Below are 23,188 nucleotides of genomic sequence, written 5' to 3' on the forward strand. Positions count from 1 at the left end.
GAACAATGTTGGAAACTCACAGAATACAGGTGTATCAAACAACATAAACTATGTCGGAAACTCACAGAATACAAGTGTATTAAACGACATTGACAATGTTGGACACTAACAGAATACAGCTGTATTAAACGACATTGACAATGTTGGAAACTCACAGAATACAAGTGTATCAAACAACATAAACAATGTTGGAAACTCACAGAATACAAGTGTATTAAACAACATTGACAATGTTGGACACTAACAGAATACAAGTGTATTAAACAACATTGGCAATGTTGGAAACTCACAGAATACAAGTGTATTAAACAACATTGACAATGTTGGAAACTCACAGAATACAAGTGTATTAAACAACATAAACAATGTTGGAAACTCACAGAATACAAGTGTATTAAACAACATTGACAATGTTGGAAACTCACAGAATACAAGTGTATTAAACAACATTGACAATGTTGGAAACTCACAGAATACCAGTGTATTAAACAACATTGACAATGTTGGAAACTCACAGAATGCAAGTGTATTAAACAACATTGACAATGTTGGAAACTCACAGAATGCAAGTGTATCAAACAACATTGACAATGTTGGAAACTCACAGAATACAGGTGTATTAAACAACATAAACAATGTTTGAAACTCACAGAATACAAGTGTATTAAACGACATTGACAATGTTGGACACTAACAGAATACAGCTGTATTAAACGACCTTGACAATGTTGGAAACTCACAGAATACAAGAGTATTAAACAACATAAACAATGTTGGAAACTCACAGAATACAAGTGTATCAAACAACATTGACAATGTTGGAAACTCACAGAATACAAGTGTATAAAACAACATAAACAATGTCGGAAACTCACAGAATACAAGTGTATTAATCGACATTGACAATGTTGGACACTAACAGAATACACCTGTATTAAACGACATTGACAATGTTGGAAACTCACAGAATACAAGTGTATCAAACAACATAAACAATGTTGGAAACTCGCAGAATGCAGGTGTATTAAACAATATTGACATTATTGGAAACTCACTTAATACAAATGTATTAATTTAACAACTTTAACAGCGTAGGAATGTAAGGGAACGTACAAAGGAAACAATAACTCAACAACAACAGAAATTCAAGGAAACAATACCATGTAACATCATGTAGAAGTACTTCGGAGAAAAATGCACTTTTGTTAAAAAAGAAAATGAATAGAAACGTAAAGAAACGAAATAATATAAAACTTAATGGGTGAATTGTAGATGACTTACCTGGTGGTGTGGTCGGTTGCGGTGTAGTCGGGACAGACGTGCTTTTCTGCCCTGTAATAAGACTAAGTTCTAAGCTTACTACCAAATTCTTTTGCATATTTTTGAATTATATATTTGTACTAACTATTTTCTCAAACAAATATTGAGAATAAATAAAGAAGGGGGAGGCCGGAGGCAGAGCCTCTCGTATTTCTAGCTGCCTTCCTCTTTTCCTAGATTGGCTTATTGACTAGCTTTATCATTTATTAATTGTAATGAGGATCCTTGAACTTTAATTGCTAATACATTTCTATTATTATTTTTTTTTTTTTAACATCACGTCAAAATTGAAAACCAGTCAATTTAGTTAGTACTCGGCCATTTGGTAATGCTAGGATTAAATGTAAAATGTTACAAATAGTAAGGGAGAGGAAGCAAAGTAGATACGACCATGTCGTGCGGGACAAATAACTAACGGGAAAACCTACTAGATGGTTTGGGGGCTGATTATCATATCGATAATATTATCATTCCTAAATATAGTAACGAATTCTCAAGTGTTTTTCAAGATAATGATAAAACTAACTTTGCATGTTAAGTGTGTTATGCCCATATTGAAACCATATTGACATCACTGAGATAAACAAATAAATCATGAAAAAAGCAAAGAACAAAGGCAATGTAGACCTAGCCCAGGTATCATAAAATAGGCTAAAATTTATGTTTAAATATAAATATTTCCACAGGGAAATAAAAAAGGTGCATGTTTACATGATTGTGGTAACTTATAACGGGCAGCCACTTACACCAGTAAAACTAGGCTGAATATCAGGAGCCATTCTGTCATGATTAGTATTTTTGGTTATACAAATGCGAAAAGAATATGCTCAGCTGTTTTCAGAAACATCTTATCCGGTTATATAATTGGATATACGCCAAGAAATTAATAGTTTATTTCAGGATTGTCATATACCCACGGCTAACTTGGGATAAGGAGTACATTGGTTTAGAAAATATGAAGACTAAAATGTATAATTAACCAAACCTTAATTTGTTCACTTATTTATATGCCTGTTAACCGATTTGCCATTTGTTAACCTTATCTTAGTCAGTGGTGGATATTGTTTCCTGGATGCAGAACGATGTTTACCTATTTGGACCTGGTACTGTTTCTCGCAATCTGCAAATGACAAAGACACGCGTTAGATTTTAACGTCACTATGTCAATACTGTGGAAGCTTCAGCTCCATTTTGTTTATCTATAACAACGTAATGTATAAAAGGTGATAGCTCATATGAATCGACGGCAATTGTATTTTTGCCGTCACGTACATGTGCTACACTTAAGCGTGCAAACGTTTTACCGGCAAATTGTCTGATTAAGGGGGAGATACAGTGACCATTGGTGAAAAATGGCAATTTTTTCAGTTGTAATATTCAAGAGCAGTGAGTCCCGTAACGCATTTTTGTTGTGCCCAATGGTTTCATCGATGAACAAATAATTAACAAATTCTCAAAAAATGTTTTATAAGAAGAAAACTCGTGTTTTTGTAATTGTTTATGGTTGCATCGCTGTAGCTTTTATTACACGATAAAATATTACTCAATATAGATAATTTATTTCTCGCACATATAATGAATGGAAACCTATCGATATTTTCTCGAAATTCTATTCCATATCGACAAAAATCCTTTCTGAACACACGTGGGGGTAAAATTTTTCCCCGGCTTTTGAGACTTTCGATAGCGAGCTAAGCAGCGTGTCTTCATACCTTCTATAAAACAAAATCTGGTGTTGACAATCCGTCACATGATAATTTTTGGTTAAATGGGTATCGTTACCAATTACTGCTACTGGAGAGAACATGGATCGCAACCAGATTCGTCCATAAAAGCGACGATTTCACATACTTGAATCCGAAGCTTGTTTACAACTCGCCATGATGGACTTTTTACATCCTGTGATATCACGCCGCGAATCCGAAAATGTTTCCAAAACATCGATAAAACTGATATTGTAGACTCAAAATGATAATGATTTATGTTTAGTAACAAGATTGGTATACTCAGAATATGTAATATTATGCTTAAATGCTAAAATCTCAAACAACTGACAAACATGTAGTTCTTCGGAAGCGGAGTATAAACAATAGCACAGGTGTTGTTGGGCACATCCGGGAGCTACACGAGGAAACGTCCATACAAGTAAGTATGATTTACACATAAATATTACTATTACGTTCGAGATCCTTATATATTATGCAATATATGCTGCATACACTATCACTGAGCTAGCCGATCGCAGAACCTCAGTTTCTTATCAATCCTATATGACTTTTTATGGTGTGGTTGCTCCGTGTTGAACTGTCAGGTAAGTGTCAGATCTGCATTTTCTCGCGTGGTTTCAGATATTTGTTTGGGGTCCGAAAACTTTCTCGTTTTATCGACAACACGACTATTTGTGAACTAAGATATTTTTTATGTTTCATTCATATCTCCATGTTCATATGTAACCTTATTTGTTGTATTGACATTTTAATGTATTTATTATCGACAAAAAACATTTGTTACGTATTGTGTACCCCCTGCCAATAGCCCCCGCAAATCTTACCAAGTATAAAAGACCCTGCGGTACTGTATGGAAACTCATATACGTGGAGCAATTCTAAGCAGACATGGGAAAAAGAAAAAGACGAGTTACAAAGTTTTATGCAGCAACTGGACGCCATTCTGCACGTAGCAAACTGCGACAGAGGCACTTAGCAAAAAAGGTAGCAGAATTTAAGAAGCAGGACAAGGAGAAAAGGTGCAATCCACACCGGGTATTAAGGTGATATAGTATCATAAATGGCCAGCCTATACTTCGACTTGCAGTGACACGAATAAAGGAGAGGAAATCTCAACTGAGAGCCCGAAAGTTGAGACAAGATGGACTGAAGGTAACTTTTACTCCAGATTCTACCAATACACTTGATGGGAGTCGATTGTTCAACCTCGACAATTTCCAGAAACATTTATCCGATTTACTTAGTCAGGTTGTGACGTGTGCAGCAGCAAAAGATGTGTCAATGTCCGTGAATTATGTAGAAAAATACCGTAATGGCCTTGCAAGTGATTTAAAGATGTGCTGTCCAGGTTGTGGAAAGGAATTTGTTCTCCAAACGAGTAAGAAGATTCCTAACTCAACTCTGCAAGAAACTAATAGGAGAGCAGTTTGGGGCTCAATGGTGACAGGTGGTGGACTGGCTTCTTTGAATGAAATGCTGGCTACAATTGGGCTCCCTGGACTCCGACAATCTTCCTACTCAGAGATGGAGCAAAAAATTGGGGATTTATGGCACAACGTCCTTGAGAAAGACATGCAGGAAGCTGGAGCTGAAGAGCGTCGTTTAGCTGTGGAAAGGGAAATTGCTTCACATAGGGGTAAGAAACAAACATTGTTATGTCTGCTCAACAGCTGAATCCAGGCATTGTGAACCCAAACCACACCTGTGCTTCCGGAATTGGACGGACACTAGTCAAGCAATGGAAGCAGACATTATAATTGAGGGCTTTCAGAAGGCGGAATCAACACATGGTCTGCGTTATATGCGCCTAATTGCTGATGGGGATAGCTCTGTGTTTGCCAGGATCCAGCAGCAAGTGCCAGTGTGGGGACTGAAAGTCACAAAAATGGAATGCGCTAACCATAGTTGCAAGTGTCTGCGTGCAAATCTTGAAAGACTGGTGGAGAGTAAGCCTCAGTATAAAGGTCAGGGAAAACTTACCAAGATGGTTCGTATTCGTCTAACTAAGGGCGTACGATGTGCAATTCGTAGGAGGTCACAGGAGACGGACAAGAAGGCGGCTGCACGAAAACTTGAGCACGATATCCGTAATTCCGTGCATCATGTTTTGGGTAACCATGACAATTGCAGTGACTTTTGTACAAAGAAGCCGGAGAAAACCTCAGATTGTGTTTCAAATGGTGTTGGTGGTCTGGACCCTGCTGATACCATTCCTGATGTTTTGGCTGACCAGGAGGAAGCATGGAAACAAGCAATATGTGAAGAAGGGCTTGAGGAATCACGTTTTAGAACCAAGGCGACCGGGACAATAGACCCTCAATTAATTAGAGATGTGAGTGTCCTCCTGAATTCCATGGCCGTAAAGTCTTCTCGCCTGATTGGAAATTTCACTACAAACTTGGCAGAATCATGGATGGAGATCCGTGCAAAATTTGATGGTGGCAAGCAGTTTAACCGATGTAATAGAGGTTCTTGGCACAGTCGATGCTATGGGGTGCATTGCGGAAGAATTTTGGTACAGCGTGGTCTCCAGTTGTCTGGTACACCGTTACAGGAGTGAAACCAGGGTCATCATACACATCCCATTACCACCAGCGGGCTATTCATCAACCAGCCAGTCAGCGCAGTAAGAGCAACCCCGAGGTGAGGAGGAGGGCATTCAAAAGGAAGATGTCACACTCTACCCAAGCAGCTAGCAAAAAAGCTCGTCAAGAGAATGGAGTGGAGGCCCTGGATGTTGTCCCAGACATACCAACAAGTGTATTGCAAAAGAAATGCGATACGTTTTTGTCCACACATGTTAACCTTCCCATTTCCAAACTTCACCAGATTGAGCAATCAACTCGTGACCAGTCACTAAGTGTTACCTGGATTGAGGAAAGGAAGAAAAGATTGACAGCATCTAGATTTGGAGACGTTGTTAAGAGGAACACAATATTAAACACAGGTACTTTGGTGAAGAGTCTGCTGTACTCAAAATTTCAGGGGAATCACTGCGCAAGGTTCGGTTTAGGACAAGAATCCATTGCCATTAAAGAGAACATAAAGCAAACGAAACAACACATGGGTGTGGACATGATCATGACGCCTGTCGGCCTGGTGATTGATGAACAGCATAAATTTTTGGGAGCATCACCCGATGGAAAAGTGTCCCATGGAACTGATGAAGGGCTAGTTGAGGTAAAGAACTTGCTTCAGAGGAATCAGCTCACCTTTGAGGAGGCTGCAAAGAAGGGAAACTTTTGTCTCACACTATCATCAGACAATAAGCTGTCTCTAAAGAAAAAAACATAATTACTACCTTCAATGTCAAGGCCAAGTTAATATACTTCGGTGCTCCTGGGTAGATTTTGTTGTCCGACGTGTCAACCCCTACCAGATGCTCATAGAGCGCATCTATAGAGACAAATCCTTGTGGGAAAACGACATGCTGCCAAAGCTGACAGCATTTTATCATAAATCAGTTTTACCTGAGTTGGCTTCACCTAGGCATTTGACGAGCACTGGTATCCGTGAGCCACTAAAACCTTGGGTAAGATCCCACACCATCCCTTATCTCATAAACCACTCTCACTTTATTTAATTTACAGCACACTATGTGTCACATTAATGTATAGTTTTATGTACTTCAATATTTGTTCTTGTGTTATCACAAACAAGAAGAATTTGACAAGGTTTTATAGGTAGGGAAAACACAGATGGGGTCAGATTTTGTTTAACTAGACTAAGGGCTGCAAGTGAAAACAATATTAGAATTAACCTCAATATTGGATAACCTTATCCACAAAGTAATGTTTTTATGATTTTGGTTTCAGTTTGTACCCCAACTGACCTCCTGTGGAAACAAAAAAACAACACGTGCACATTCATGTGTGAGGAAACCTGCAAGAACTGTCAATAAAGATGAAACTACTACAGTGTGTAACGCAACAGCATCAGGTAAACATAAGTTGATTGTAAATATTCCATCGTAAAGTGTTTTATATACAATTCATTTTGTAATTCAATCTATGATGGACTTTACCACCAAAATATGCCACCACATATAGGACTCTCACATTCATACAATTATATCAATCGTGATTAATCACACAAGGCACTTTAGTAAAGTATAAAGTAAAGTATGTACATATGTAATTTGTACAAAAAACACTAACTGACTGAATCAAAATATTTCATTTCACATTGAAATTTTACATTTTGTCATTGGGTCAGCATTTTCTTATAATTTATATGTTTTAAAATCAATGAATTGTTATAAACAATTTAGCATGATTTTGAAACTTGTTATATGCTATAAAGCTATGGAGAAATTGATGCATTACATAAATTTAAAACACATTTTCAGGTGCAAAAAGTGAAGCTCCTGCTCCATGTGTTCGCGCATCAAGGAGACGACGAGTTAAATTTGTTGGACGGACTATCATCCATAAATGCAACAGTGATAGAAAAGATACGCAGTTATTAAATGTATGATTTTTGTTTACCAGACTGTGTTTATGACACAGATTTATTCCATAAAGACCATTTCGACCCCTTTATTCACATGTGCAATATATAATCCAGAAGTCAGCTTCAGTCTCCATGTTTGCCTGTGCTTTCTGTTCTGGTTCAACCAGTTGAAACAGTTTATGGTGATCAAAATAAAAGGCCATGGGAAGCTTTGAATTTTGATGATCAATTCTTGCAAAGTTTGATATTGCCAGTCACTGTTTATTTCAAAGTAATTAATGTGTCTTTATCAAAACATATGCTGTTGCAGAATCATTTTAATGATTTGTACAAAATACTCAAAGACTGAACTATTCCAGCCCCTAAAATAGCTGTGTCCGATTTTGATAGTGTGGAGTCTCATTTTCACTATGTTGGTGTGACAGTGACAATTATTGTCTGTTACTCGATCATGTTCTCAAAGTAGTTATTTGTGTTTAGCAAATTGTTGCAACAGCAGTTGTCGATTAGTAACATCAGTAAAAGTGCTTGCATGTAGTATTCAAAACTTACTACTCATATTGGTGGTACGAACACTTTACTTTGGCTTTGACATTTTACGGGTTCTGCATTCAAATTTGTGTGACATATGAAGGGATAATATTTTATTTTTTTTAATTAATTTGCGATTGAAAACACCTGCTTTAATTAAGCTGTGTCCTTTCACTTTCTCTTTTTCATTAGGTGACTTCAACAAAGACAGGTGGTTAGAAGGGTATGTGCTGGAATGTGTTGCAGGAAAAGATGGGGAAGATGGGGCCATGTACGATGTGAAATACAAGGGAAAAAAGCAAAAAACCATAGTGCAGAATCTACACCAACACCTAAATAGTGGAGATCTGAAATTTGGGGATATTTAGGTGAGTTCAAGAAATTGATTATAGAAATGAACACTTATTTCTGTGTTGATCAAAGTAATAAGATTATGTCATTGTATGAATAAAGACATTTATTGCATACTTTCTACATGTCCAAAATAATCATTTAATCCATGAATATCATTGTATTCTTGTAATATTTGGATATTAACTTAAAACAACTAAGTGTATGTTCAGTGTTATTACTTCAGTATTCTGAGATGTTGTATAAATGTACACAGTCTTTGATTTTTGTTGATCCAGCAATCCCGCCTCTATAGCCAAACCACTTAAAAGTATGTTGGTGTCAATGCTGCATCATTGGGTACAACTTGTGCAAATAATTAATGGACAAGTAATTCATGTAAACTCTGACAGTATAAAATAAAGCAGCATTATGTTTGATGTTCCGAACTAATAATTACACCAATAATCACCTTGTTCTTATCTGATATAATTAGGAGCACCTTCGTTCTGCAAAATATGTAAAGGACACATAAAGGAAAACTTTACAGCTTGTTCAGGAGTTAGAACCTACGTCTACCAGAGATTTTAATGATGTAACTTTTATTTTTATATAGAATTGTTACCTAGAAAACAACCCAACATGTTTTGTGTAAAACTGTTTAATTTTTCCAATTTTACAGGCAACAGTTACATGCAAACTAGCTGACCAGTCAGTCAATCAACTAGTCAGTCAACTAAACATGTCAGACAGCCTAGTCAACTAGACAAGTCAAGCAGACAAGTCAACCATCCCAGACAGCCTGTTCAGTCAACGAGTCGAATTTGCCAGACCACTCCACCAACCCCATTTCCAGTCCACCAGTCAAGTCACCCAGTACAGTCCACCAGACCAGTCAGCCAAGCCAGTCAACCAGTTCAGTAAACCAGACCAGTTGAACAGCCCAAGTCCACCAGTCCAGTCAACCACCCCGAGTTAACCAGTCCACTTAACAAGACCACTCGCCCACACCATTCAACCAGTCCAGTCCAGTCCACCAGACCAGTCTGCAAGTCCAGTCCAGTCCAGTCCAGTCAACCACACCAGTCAGCCAGCCTTAGTTGACCAGTCCAGTCAGCCAGACCAGTCTACCAGTCCAGTCCACCAGACCAGTCAACCAGTCAATGCAGTCCATTAGTCCAGTCAGCTAGTCCAGTCAACCAGACCAGTCCATCAGTCCAGTCCACCACCCGAAGTTTACCACTCCAGTCAACCAGTCCAGTCAGCCAGTCCAGTCCACCACTCCAGTCAGCCAGATCAGTCGGCCAGTCCAGTCCACCAGACCAGTCCACCTGTCCAGTCCACCACACCAGTCAGCCAGCCTTAGTTGACCAGTCCAGTCAGCCAGACTTTTCAGCTAGTTATCCAGCTTACCATCACAATTCAACCAAACTACCCAAGTCAATTATACCAATCAACAAGGTGAGTCAACTGCTCAAGTAAAATTCACTAGTCAAGTTCAACCATTCCTTTCAAGATGGTTAGTCATAATTCTCAGCTTAGCATTGTTCTAGGCCCAATATTTAGTGTAATTTTAGCTGTATACATTCTTACTTTATGTGACCCCTCTGTTCATCCTACACTCATCAGAAAAAGAAGTACTGGGCAATATGGACTGTCTCTAGTAAATGTAGGTTAAACGTATAAGTGCGCTCATCAGGATGAAAGTCAAGATAAATGTTTTGATGTATTCTAGCTAAGATATTGTACTGTGTAACCCATTTATCAAACAACATTGAGGACACATGCCACCTGATGTGAAGTTACATAGTGCAGACGAATTACGTAAATGAAATATTTTACTACACAAACTGTGTAGGTAATATGTCACTCACAAAATGCTTTTAGTAGAATTGTTATATTTTTCTTATTTTATAGATGACAGATACACTACACATTACCCACCGAAGCAGTTGGGCCACTTGAATTTCTAGCAAACCAACCTTGTCAAATCAGCCGACTAGCTCTGCCAACTCACCAGACTGCCAGCCAAATAGCTTCTACCTATCCTTATCCTGCAAGCCTTTTCATAAAAATCTGATAACAGTCAGTCAATGAATCCTTTCCTTGGTAAGCATATTACAATTGTTCCTTGGTAAACATATTACAATTGATCATTACTTACAACTTGCAAAACTCTTGTCCATCAGGTGTTGCATAGGGCATGGACAAGTGACCTTGTACCTAACACATACAAGTCCATGTTTTGTGATGCTATGGTAGATTTATTTTGATAATTCTTTTCATCTTCTTCCAAGTGGTGTCCATTTGAGCACAGTTGGTCATTCATTCCAACATTCCCCTGCTATTGACCTTCCCTAGATGTGTTTGTCATGTTATCAAACACCATAGACCCATTCTCTACTTAGCCTAATATTTTGAAAAGGTTGTTTGATATTTTCAGATATAAGTGCAGGCATCTAACACAAAAGCAATCCAACCTAAGTCGCACAAATATCCCAGCCAACCAGTGAGATAAATAGCCTAATCTGAGCTAGCTACTCAACCAAGTCAACCAGTATTTCAAGCCCCACCTTAGCAGGAGTGTAACTAAGTGGCCAGTCATCAAACAGTTTTGTGTTCAATGTTCTCGTCGGTAAGTATAACTGCAGAAATAATCCAAACTGCACTTCAGCAGGCAATTTTCACACCTATCACATGTTGTCAATTTCAACAACAAATTTGCTAATAACCCTATACAAGTATATATGGTTCACTGGACATTTCATTTTTATGTTGATTATATGTACAATGGCCCCAAAAACTGTTTTTGCTTACCGTGAGTTAGGTTGTGCAAAAAATACTTTTCAGGTCTTGCACCATGGAAAACATGTTATGATTAGGTTGGGTTAACTTATTCTATGACGATGTATATCTTTCACTTAATTAATTTGGATAAAATAGTCAAGATAGTCGAAATCTAAGAGCATATCTTCAGCTTATCTTTATAATGAATCATATTAACAGTATTATTAGTGATGTGTTGTTAATTTATATTTTCAGACAACCAACAATTATGGAAGTCATGTTTTACAGCTATATGTTTACTGATTTGACAAATGCAGCTATCACACTGTAGATTCTATCTGGCTTCCTAGACAACAGATACATTGAACAGAAAGGCTCCTGTCTGCAGATCATAATAGATCACATGAATTTCATATGCAAGGTTTATCCTTTGTTTTTGTTTTCCATAATGGTGTCGGTACAGATAACTATTTCAAATATTGTTCAATAAATAATTGGGAATTGGGAAACACAAACACAATTCATGAAAATAAAGCCTACCAAATTTCAACAATGTTGGTCAAAAACCGAGAGAAGAAATCTCCGGACAACCTTTTTAAAAATGTTGAAGAAATAAGGGGGAACAATGCTTTGAAATAAAATTAAATTCAAATGCTGAATTGAAAAGCACAACTACATGTTGTAGCAACAAAGCCAAGCAGATTTAAAGACACTGCTTGGAGATAAAATAAAGGTTGATAACTCTTTCAAAGATTGTTTAAAAGCATAATTCAATTTGGAAATCAAAACTGCATTTAAACATAATGTAGTCTACAAAGGTTTAAGAGGATAGAGCCAAAACTGAGGGAAATATTTTTTTTAATTTCAGTTTGCAGTTTTGGGCCTCCATACTTTCTGCTTCATTGACTACATGGACTACTTTCTAGCAAGAAATGGCTACCAATTTTAGCCAAACAACCATCAGGAAATTGTGCCAGTATTTCATTGTAAATGGATTTTGAGTGAATTCTTTTCTAGGTTTTCATAGACTATGGATTGAAGATATTAAATATGATGTTTTTGGAATTTTAGGACTTAGCTTGTGTGAGGTAGGGACGCAACCATCCAATAAATTTAAATATGTTCTCAGAATGTTTTGAGTCATTTTTTTAAAATTATTATTACGTATAAATGATCGTTATGTTCTAATGAACATTTTGGTATTTGATAAGGGTATGTTTGTTGTTGTTAAAGTGAAATATTTCACTAGGTTGTATATGCATGTGGATATGCCATATGACTTGTATCACCCCCTTAAGGCAGCAAATCGTATAAATCACACATACACATTTCACTGGCTATGCTTTATGAACTAACGTAAAAACTTAAGCCAACCGTTGTGACTGAATTAACTTAAACATAGTTAATAACATCAACTTTGATATATACAAAAGTAGCGTTACTCTACGCTACATTATATATCTGAGAAATGCATACACGTGTGTTTGGTATACATTTGTAATTTCAAGAGCAATGCTTTATACTGTCAAAGAATAAATATATCCAAGCTCGCCAAACTACAACTAAGCCAAAAATAAAAAGGTATGGTTGCAACGTATATCAGGTCATACTTAATATATATATATATATAGCATTTCGGAAAAAATAAATTGTCTTGTTGTTGTACCTGTGATAACTAGCATAGAAATATTTTATCTGGGAGGAAACATTACATCGAGATGAACGTAGTATTGGATACATTCGAGTTAAAATAAAACATTAAATGAATACCAAAATGTCAACAAAACCATTCTCCGATGGAGAATAAGACCAGATGTTCCAGAAGGGTTAGCGTCTCCTACTTCACCGACACACACTATATAAAGTCGAATCCAAGTAATGAAACATATACAGAAATGAGCTGAAAGGGAGGAAACATCACTTCCAAAGAAACGTAGAGCTAGGTAACATCACAAATGTACTCCTGGAATAGAAATCGTTTTACTTTAGTCTTAATACTTACATTCCTCACAAAAGCCGCAGTATACTGGGCACTGGTCAACAGCACGATCATGACCTGAAGACGTCCAGCCACACAAACCATTTTCACGGTCAAATGTTTCACATACAAAGTTCGGAGGATCGTTATGGTCAATACACATCAGAGTACCGTTCCCTGGAACCACAGTTACGCATTAGTGTTTCGGGTAGATCCGCAACACTGACCACTAAAGCATCACAGTCTCCTTAATCATGAGGTTTTGATGTTGTTATGATATAATATACTATAGGTATGTTGATATGAATGTTTAAGAGAGGAAATACATGTCGTAATCGCATTATGTCAAATGAATGTCAAATATATAAAATATATAATATTAGTAATATTCAAATCAACGAATATACATGTAACTGTACATTGCAATCCAGATACTCATTACATAAATAAACAATATGTTGGTTTGCTTATATTGAGAATAAAACAGCAAGCGTGTATGATAAATAACAAACACAGATATTTGCTATGGATAACATAGGAACTATAGTAAAAGAGCATGTCATTGCGAAGTCATATTTAATACAATGTTTTATTGATTTCATTTAAAAGAAACAATTATCTTTCGTGGCTCAAATAAAAGCTTTTAGACTCTTTTGGCATATCTCCAGCGAAATTGATATTTATACTAATTGTATTCATCAACAAACAGACTTGACAAAAGTCTAAAGTAAAAGTCGATCATACTTAGATATTTAACATACCCTGTTTGCACGGTGTTGGTAAAATAGACGTGATTGTCGTTTCTATCTGTTCTGGAAACAAAATAATAAAAAACCGTCTTTTTCTATATGACAGAACAGTTACATTTTTGGTTTCATGTTCAAAATTTCATATTTTTTTCGTGTGTGATGTGAGGGAAAATGTTAATATATAAACTCCCGAGTAAAGTGTATCTGTTATTCATCCACAGGCCAAACAATTCTTATTATTACATTAATCTTAATAAGAACATCAGCTTCCGTGAAGAGAATGTTCACATCTTACCAAAAAAACTATCGAAATAAGGAATGCTGTATTGTGACGTCACTGTTATAAAAATATAAAGAATTTTAGGGCGTCAATGATGTCAAAATTGATAATACCTGTTTTTATACTAAACACTGCTCTCTGATTGGTTAGTTACATTTTATTGGTCATAAGGGCAAATGTCATTTTTTGATAAGAATATAACAAGATACAAGAACGAAAGGATCAGTGACTTACTAACTTTTAAAGAGTATGGTATGGAAAAAAATGTTTGAATGTCCTCCCCCCCCCACCCCCACCCCCACAAAGGAATAACACATTTAGATTAAATAATATGTTTACAAACTGATTTCTCATTTATTGTTTGAATTGTTAAAGTCATATATAAACTGCTATCATAACATTAGACTTACGCGTATGAGTTAAGGTATCGGTGGATGCAGCATTTGACGTTGACGTCATAGATGCTGCAGAAGTGGATTGCTCGGTTGATGTAGACTGTTCTGTTATAAACGTCGTTTTAGCTGTAGTGGATAACTCTTCCATAGGCGACGTTGTTTTCATTGTAGTTGGTGTGGGTTTTGGCGTTGTTGTTGTTGTTGTTGTGGGCTCAGGCGTTGTGGTTGTTGTTGTTGTTGTTGTGGGTTCAGGCGTTGTGGTTGTTGTTGTTGTTGTGGGTTCAGGCGTTGTGGTTGTTGTTATTGGGGTTGTTGTGGGTTTAGGTGTTGTGGTTGTAGTTGTTGGTGTTGGAGTGGTCGTGGATGTTGGTAATACTGTGGTAGGTTTAGGTGTTGTAGTTGGTGTTGTTGGTTTAGGTGTTGTGGTGGTTGTCGTTGTTTTCAATGAATTCACGATGTGGTGTAGATGGTGTGAGTCTGTAAATACAAGTTACAGTGTAACATAGAAAGGATACATAGCAATGCCATGTCAGATGAAGTAAATATATAAATATCTGAAATACTTATTATCAGTTATTTGTAAAGCAAATTTGGGTTAGTATTCGTTCTCAAATTTCTTTCGTTTATTTAAAGATTTGATAGTAATTCAATGTTTTTTGTAATTCTATCGTTTTTGGTTATTTTAACTATCGTGTGAATCTCTAAAGCTCTTGTTTCGAAACCTATATTCGCCATCTATTTAATGTACACGTGCGCAACTATATTTATCAACGTATAACCTCACCAAAATATAAATATAGAACTCACTCACCAGGCCCCTATATGTGATACAAAACAATGGTCCACTAATAGGGCCCAGTACCAGATACATAACAAGGTCCTCGTGCCATATTTGGAGAGTATTTACTGAATAGGTCTCCTAACCAGATACAGGTGAAATAATTTCTGAGTATGCTCCTAACCAGATACAGGTGAAATACTAACTGAATAGGTCTCCTAACCAGATACAGGTGAAATAATAACTGAATAGGTCTCCTAACCAGATACAGGTGAAATAATTACTGAATAGGTCTCCTAACCAGATACAGGTGAAATAATTACTGAATAGGTCTCCTAACCAGATACAGGTGAAATAATAACTGAATAGGTCTCCTAACCAGATACAGGTGAAATAATTACTGAATAGGTCTCCTAACCAGATACAGGTGAAATAATTACTGAATAGGTCTCCTAACCAGATACAGGTGAAATAATAACTGAATAGGTCTCCTAACCAGATACAGGTGAAATAATTACTGAATAGGTCTCCTAACCAGATACAGGTGAAATAATTACTGAATAGGTCTCCTAACCAGATACAGGTGAAATAATAACTGAATAGGTCTCCTAACCAGATACAGGTGAAATAATAACTGAATAGGTCTCCTAACCAGATACAGGTGAAATAATTACTGAATAGGTCTCCTAACCAGATACAGGTGAAATAATTACTGAATAGGTCTCCTAACCAGATACAGGTGAAATAATAACTGAATAGGTCTCCTAACCAGATACAGGTGAAATAATTACTGAATAGATCTCCTAACCAGATACAGGTGAAATAATTACTGAATAGGTCTCCTAACCAGATACAGGTGAAATAATAACTGAATAGATCTCCTAACCAGACACAGGTGAAATAATTACTGAAAAGGTCTCCTAACCAGATACAGGTGAAATAATAACTGAGTATGCTCCTGTACTAGATACAAAAGAAATAATTACTAATTAGGTACTGTACTAGATACATGAGAAATAGTTACTAATTAATGCCCTGTACTAGATACATGAGAAAATGTACTAATTAGGCCCCTGTACTTGATACATGAGAAATAATTACTAATTAGGCCCCTTAACTAAATACATTACAAATGATTACTAATCAGGCCCCTGTACTAGATACATGAGAAATAATTATTCACCACGCACCCGTTCCAGACATATGAAAATAACTCACTAATGTGGTCGCCGTACCAGGTACATGATAAATAATTACTTATTATGCTTCGTATCAGATACATAAGAAATAACTACTAATTAGGCCCCTTTACTAGATACACAATAAGTATTAAACAATAGGCCCTCGTGCCAGATATATAAAATAGTATTCAGTAATTATAAACCCTAAACCCTTCCCCTCCCCTCCCCCTCTCCCCCTCCCCCAACATAGAAATGGAAAGTCTTTACTTGATTAGTCACTTTACCATACCTATTTAGGCTTTCGTACCATATAAATGATTATTACTCACTAATATAGCTCCAATACCAGATATAAAAAGTACTCACTATTAAGGCCGTCGTATCAGAATATCAATATCAAAATATAATGACTTATATATTTTGCTCCAATACCAGATATATAAAAAGTATACACTATTTAGTTCTGATCCGGATCTGAAAACGTACTCACAAATAAGGCTCCCATACAAGATATATGGAAAGGATTCACTAAGTTGGCTTTCATACAAGATATATGGAAAGGATTCACTAATTTGGCTTTCAATCAAGATATATGGAAAGGATTCACTAATTTGGCTTTCATACAAGATATATGGAAAGGATTCGCAAATTTGGCTTTCATACAAGATATATTGAAAGGATTCACTAATTTGGCTTTCATACAAGATATATGGAAAGGATTCGCAAATTTGGCTTTCATACAAGATATATTGAAAGGATTCACTAATTTGGCTTTCATACAAGATCTATGGAAAGGATTCACTTATTTGGCTTTCATACAAGGTATAAGGAAAGGATTCACTAATTTGGCTTTCATACAAGATATATGGAAAGGATTCACTAATTTGGCTTTCATACAAGATCTATGGAAAGGATTCACTAATTTGGCTTTCATACAAGATATATGAAAAGTATACACTATTTAGTTCTGATCCGGATATGAAAACGTACACACAAATTAGGCTCCCATACAAGATATATTGAAAGGATTCACAAATTAGGCTCCCATACAAGATATATGGAAAGGATTCACTAATTTGGCTTTCATACAAGGTATATGGAAAGGATTCACTAATTTGGCTTCATACAAGATATATTGAAAGGATTCACTAATTTGGCTTTCATACAAGATCTATGAAAAGTATACACTATTTAGTTTTGAACCGGATATGAAAACGTACTCACAAATTAGGCTACCATACAAGATATACTGAAAGGATTCACTAATTTGGCTTTCATACATGATCTATGAAAAGTATACACTATTTAGTTTTGAACCGGATATGAAAACGTACTCACAAATTAGGCTACCATACAAGATATATTGAAAGGATTCACTAATTTGGCTTTTTAATACAAGATCTATGAAAAGTATACACTATTTAGTTTTGAACCGGATATGAAAACGTACTCACAAATTAGGCTACCATACAAGATATATGGAAAGGATTCACTAATTTGGCTTCATACAAGATATATGAAAAGGATTCACTAATTTGACTATCATTCAAGATATATGAAAAATATTCACTAATTAGGCTCCTTCTAAATATATAAGAACTACGATTACATATTTCGTTTGGCTTCTTATGGTTGATATACGTCTGTTCAGTCTGATGAAAATGCAACATACTTCCGTTACAGAGTTTAGAATGGTTACATGTCACTGTCCCGGAGTTACTTCCGTGGTTTGGCTGACTGCAATGGTGGCCATTGAGATATACATTATTAGACTCCCACTGAAAATACATCAAAGAAATATCAATGTACAATGTAGTAATGAAGTGTCAGGTTAAGAAGATTTCTGCTTGGGATAAATAAGTCTTACAAAATCACAACTCCAATGTTACATCGATTTGTTATACCATCTTTTTAAACAGAATGTCAATAAGATATCTTGATTTAATCGAAAGTGAACAATATTCAGAGAAAACAGGGCTCAATGGTGAATGAAATGCTCTGAACATGTCACCTGCCACGAATGATGTTCGGTAAAGGTTAAGCAGATACAGCCGTGTAGCCGTCTGATCAGCTACGATGTAAGTATTCGGAAGGTGTTTTAGAAACATTAGACGATTTAGTGTTTGGAGTAGTTATGAGACGTACGATACATCCATACATGTGTCTGGTATTATGCTCCTTGTCCCGATGAGTCTCGTTGTAACAAACCTGGGGAAAAGAAAAGGTAAAATGAAGTATTCGTTTATCTTTAATTGACAAACTCTTTTGATATAGTATCATGTGTTCAGGAAAACTAAGACTGATAGATGCAAAATCTAGCCCTTTTGATTTTGTATAGCTTAAAATGCATATACATAGAGAAAATAGGGCCACTTTCTTACATCAATTTTATTTTTCAAATTTTCTTTTAGATTGATAATTATAATGCAAAATTACGTGTTTTCAAAGTCAGATCCAAATCTATTCGACATAACTCTATATTGACAGACGTTATAATCATATACTTACTGTGTGTGGATGACAGGCGATGACAGTGTTACACTGACCGTAGAAATCATTCTCGGGACATCCAAAACATAACTTTACATTGCTGTAGTACGCCTTCCTTAGAGCAGTCAGCACTAGAAACATACAAATCATTTTAATTGATAATAGGTTCAGCACTGAAGTGGTAAGAATGTGGGATTGTCGATTCAGAAAAGGAGGCCTCTCAATTTTGAGTAATTGTGGAAAATGGTCAGATATTCTTTGAACATGAGTGTTATTGTTCTACTTAACGATCTGTGTTTATAAGCTACTACGTGCGAGGACGTTTATCCTATAGCGTTGTTATATATGCACTGTACGTGTGAACCTTTCCCCCTACAACTCTTACACTTACCTCTATATATTGCTATTAAGAATTTCTTCTAAGTCCTTATCAGGAAACGTACCTAGTTTTATATATGGATATTTATTTAAGATATGTCAATCACCTTTGTCAACGCAATACTAACCTAAGATATGTGAAACATCCCTTGTTAGCGCTTTTGTGAAACAACTCAATGTTATACTTGCTTAAGATATGTGACACTGAAAGTTTACTCTCTACACATGTTGTATACACATACTGTGTACGTTTCAATATTTCATCCTACAGTTGTTAAATATGTACTTACCGACATTGCTATCTGAAGTCACTGCAAGGTCTGGAACAGAAATAAAACACATCTATCTTCATTTTGGTATTCAGGATATGTGAAATACCTCTGTCATTACAATACTAACGTTAAATATACGATAACCTATTCAACAATACAACACGGGAATACCGATGGGTCAATAAAACCATACTTCGGACTCAAAATCGAAAATAAGACCATATGGCGAAATATAAACAGAGGGAAACAATAAAGAGATTACAAGGAGAGCATGACCAGGTGTTCGGTAAGAGTAAGCGTCACAAATACTAGCGTGAGATTTTCAGTACCACGATACCATCCCATTAATAGCCTTGGATATGTGAAATAACTCTGTTAACGCTGTACTGATTAAAGAAAATCGTAAGAACCTCTGTCATCGATATGATAACTTGATTTCTACCACAATACGCTGTGTTATTCCACTCTCAGATCATTGTATAAACACGCAGACTGTTAGATAAATATGAGTTATATGCCACACGTGGTATATGACCTACACGAGTTTTGATTAGTCGAGAAGATGAACTTTGACCGGGACTACTTTTTCCATGCGCTTTTTGCCACAATCTGTTTTGTTTACGTCGTCTGCTGTCAACATCCGACAAATGTTGGTGACTTTGTGAGGTTGTGCGGAAAAGGGGTTTATCAAGGCAATATCAAAAAAAATGATAATTAAAGATTTGATCGCTAGTTTCAGGCAAAATTGCTACAGACGCTCGATATCGTTTCGACGTCGCACCGTCGCGTGTCCAGGTCGTGAAACCAAAACAAGATCTGTCACAGTGTCGGAAAATATTTCATTCTCCCAACGTCCCGTTATCGCTATTTGGACGGTCTGACTATGGCTGAACTGTCACTATAAACGTCAACCATAGAACCGTCACGAAGAAACGTAGGCATATGGTTTTGGACATTGACAGCGATAAGTTCGTCTTCGTCACTTGGCGGGAGACAGACTTCGTACGATATGCTTACGCGCATATAGTCCGTGGTTAATTTATGTAACATAATGCAATACTGCTACACCCAATATTTTAAGTCGTTCAACTGTAATATTTTTTCATGAAGTCGTTGCCGAAACATTAATTTTGACAATTATTAAATTTGTAAAAAAAAAGTCATTTTTGAATATTAATGAGTGACTTTTTACATATGGGTCATATCACTACGCCAGCCTTGTCAACCAACACATGTGTGCATGATCATGAGATTGTGGTAGAAACGGAATACTTACCTATCCTACAATTCGGGTCGATCTCAGCTCTATCATGGCTGTGGGCTGATGGAGAGAGGATGCAATCAGTGATCAACTTTGTACAGTATACGAAATATTCTCAAATAATGTAGTAAATTCATATTGAATATGTGATAACTAGTAATTTTGCTGTGAAATGTGTAGAAATTAGGTATTGTTTCGTTCAGATTGTTTTTCTCTTGTAGACTTACCCGGACTATACAACAGAAACGCTTATCATCTAAAGTCACATGATTAGGTGAAGAGCCTTCCTTGTTGTAGGTTATCAATGCTATACGGAGTGATAACATTTTGTTTGTTATTAAGTCTATGATAAGACTGAATGCTCTGTCGTAATTGTACTTACAGCAGTCTGCTGATGGGGAAACCTTCCCTGAAAAACAACAATTGATTAGTGTGAATGGTTAGCTGGAAACGGTTATAACCTTATCTGTATAGACATCCTTTAGAATCATATATCGATGAATTATATAGTAAGATAGTCAAATCAAAGCAGAACGTCAAAACAGACATGGCAAAAATATATATCAAAAGTCAATACACGAATCTGTCATCCATTCATTATATTCCAATGGGAATTAACTCTATATCCTGCTGTAGAACTCTTTTGAGAGGGGATCTGTGTAGATATTTACATACATTTATAAATGATTTGTACGCTCGAGGAAATAGTCTTTTGGTATCAAGCCAACTCACCTGTAAATAGGTCGTCACATGTATACTTGGCCTGTATCCTTAAACATACTGATGGTAACGAAGTTAATGACGGTTAGTAAATTTGTTTGAATTTTCAGTACATTTCAGCAAAACTGAAATAATTTTGAACAAATAGGAACGATGGTTTCTGTAAGTGTTTCTTAAATTATGCTGCCAATGTATTTTATAAGGTGATGATGCAAAACATGTTTATTTCGCTTGCACTTAATACTTTATTTAATAAGTTAGCTTCTCTTAATTTGCATACACTTAGCACAATTATTTACTTAATTATAAGATTTATTAAAAAGTAAAATAATCAAAAACTTCCTTGATTCAAAAACATATTTTCAAAGTAAGTTTACATATATATTTTCTATGAAAGTAAATTTTGATAAAAAGATACTTGACACACTCTGCCTTTAAAACGAACTATAGAACAAACCAGATATAAAGATCAACAGAGTCCCAATGTAATCCATTGTTACCAGACAACTCCTCCTGTAACTCCGATAGTGCCTCTAGAACCGATAAGATAAGACTTATCACAAGGTCGGACGACTACAAACTTTAACATTGCCAACCAGGGATATTATGTAATAATAAATAATAGTTTTATAATTTAGGCATGAAATGTAGAATCGCTCACGGTTGAAGAAATAAAATCATAAAAAAACCCAAACAGACTGATGTTGATGACCTTCCCTTTTTTGATTATTTACCTATTTTTTCGAGGCTATTATGAAAGTTCATATGTTAACATCGTAATATAGGTCTTCATTGACAAAGAAAACAGCAACACTAACAGGAATGATCGATTTTCGTCAAAGAATGAGCTGATTATTATGTTATATTTACATTCTTGATGTTTGTTCTGTACATGAATCTACCAACTGAAAACAACTGCTATTATAAGAACGCAGCTTTGGCGCAAGAAGCGAAGCTCTTTTCCGCTAACATGTACGAACAATTGAAGTCATGGTAACGTCGAAATGCTATGCTTCCAAGATCCTTCTTTGCGGAAGTAGCTTGTATAGAGTTACCGCAGTCCTATTTTTAAAGTACTGAATAACCTTACCACACTCTCTCTTTAGGATCTGGTTCTCGCAACCCAAACCGGAAATTATACGAATCGTCAAACCAGGTGGAAATCCGGATATATTTAGACTACTGCAATTCTTGTTTACACGATGAAAAGAAGTCAATCGTAGGGTAACACATCAATTTTTTTTTATTTCATGCAAACATGTATTATCTTTAGCGAAAAAAGCAATGCTAATATGACGTTTCAAACAGTCACAAAATAAATAGACCTTTTCCGGGCCTCTGTTTCTAAGAGTATTTAAGCTTACGTTGTTTCCACATACTTTTCTGTTGCTTCGTCGATACATGTGACGTTTTTTATATGTAATAAGTACATAGTTTTTTTTTATCATCTGACGATTTTAATTAAAATAATTTTCTTCCCTTTACTGCAGTAAATGTTACGCACGACGGTTCCCGATTGGCAAATAAGTCAAACATCAAAATGATATATAATTTTACCT

At 36.0% G+C, this 23,188-nt stretch overlaps 1 protein-coding gene across 1 annotated transcript in view; it reads right to left on the reverse strand.

Annotated features, from left to right (window-relative positions):
• Positions 1-22,169, reverse strand: part of LOC110464982 (mucin-2-like) — a 41,394-nt gene extending 19,225 nt beyond the window's left edge. The window contains exons 1-13 of the mRNA XM_021520520.1: positions 22,087-22,169; positions 21,642-21,689; positions 21,292-21,318; positions 20,925-20,969; positions 19,667-19,696; positions 19,017-19,129; positions 18,654-18,716; positions 18,181-18,286; positions 14,565-15,026; positions 13,887-13,937; positions 13,150-13,302; positions 2,411-2,440; positions 1,282-1,332 (exon numbers count right to left, since the gene is read on the reverse strand). Of these exons, the coding sequence (XP_021376195.1) occupies positions 1,282-1,332; positions 2,411-2,440; positions 13,150-13,302; positions 13,887-13,937; positions 14,565-15,026; positions 18,181-18,286; positions 18,654-18,716; positions 19,017-19,129; positions 19,667-19,696; positions 20,925-20,969; positions 21,292-21,318; positions 21,642-21,689; positions 22,087-22,123 (1,216 nt within the window). The 5' untranslated portion in view covers positions 22,124-22,169. The remainder of the gene's footprint in view (positions 1-1,281; positions 1,333-2,410; positions 2,441-13,149; positions 13,303-13,886; positions 13,938-14,564; positions 15,027-18,180; positions 18,287-18,653; positions 18,717-19,016; positions 19,130-19,666; positions 19,697-20,924; positions 20,970-21,291; positions 21,319-21,641; positions 21,690-22,086) is intronic.
• Positions 22,170-23,188: the final 1,019 nt, after the last annotated feature.

This window comes from Mizuhopecten yessoensis, unplaced genomic scaffold (assembly GCF_002113885.1).
Source record: "Mizuhopecten yessoensis strain PY_sf001 unplaced genomic scaffold, ASM211388v2 scaffold11045, whole genome shotgun sequence".
Lineage (NCBI taxonomy): Eukaryota > Metazoa > Mollusca > Bivalvia > Pectinida > Pectinidae > Mizuhopecten > Mizuhopecten yessoensis.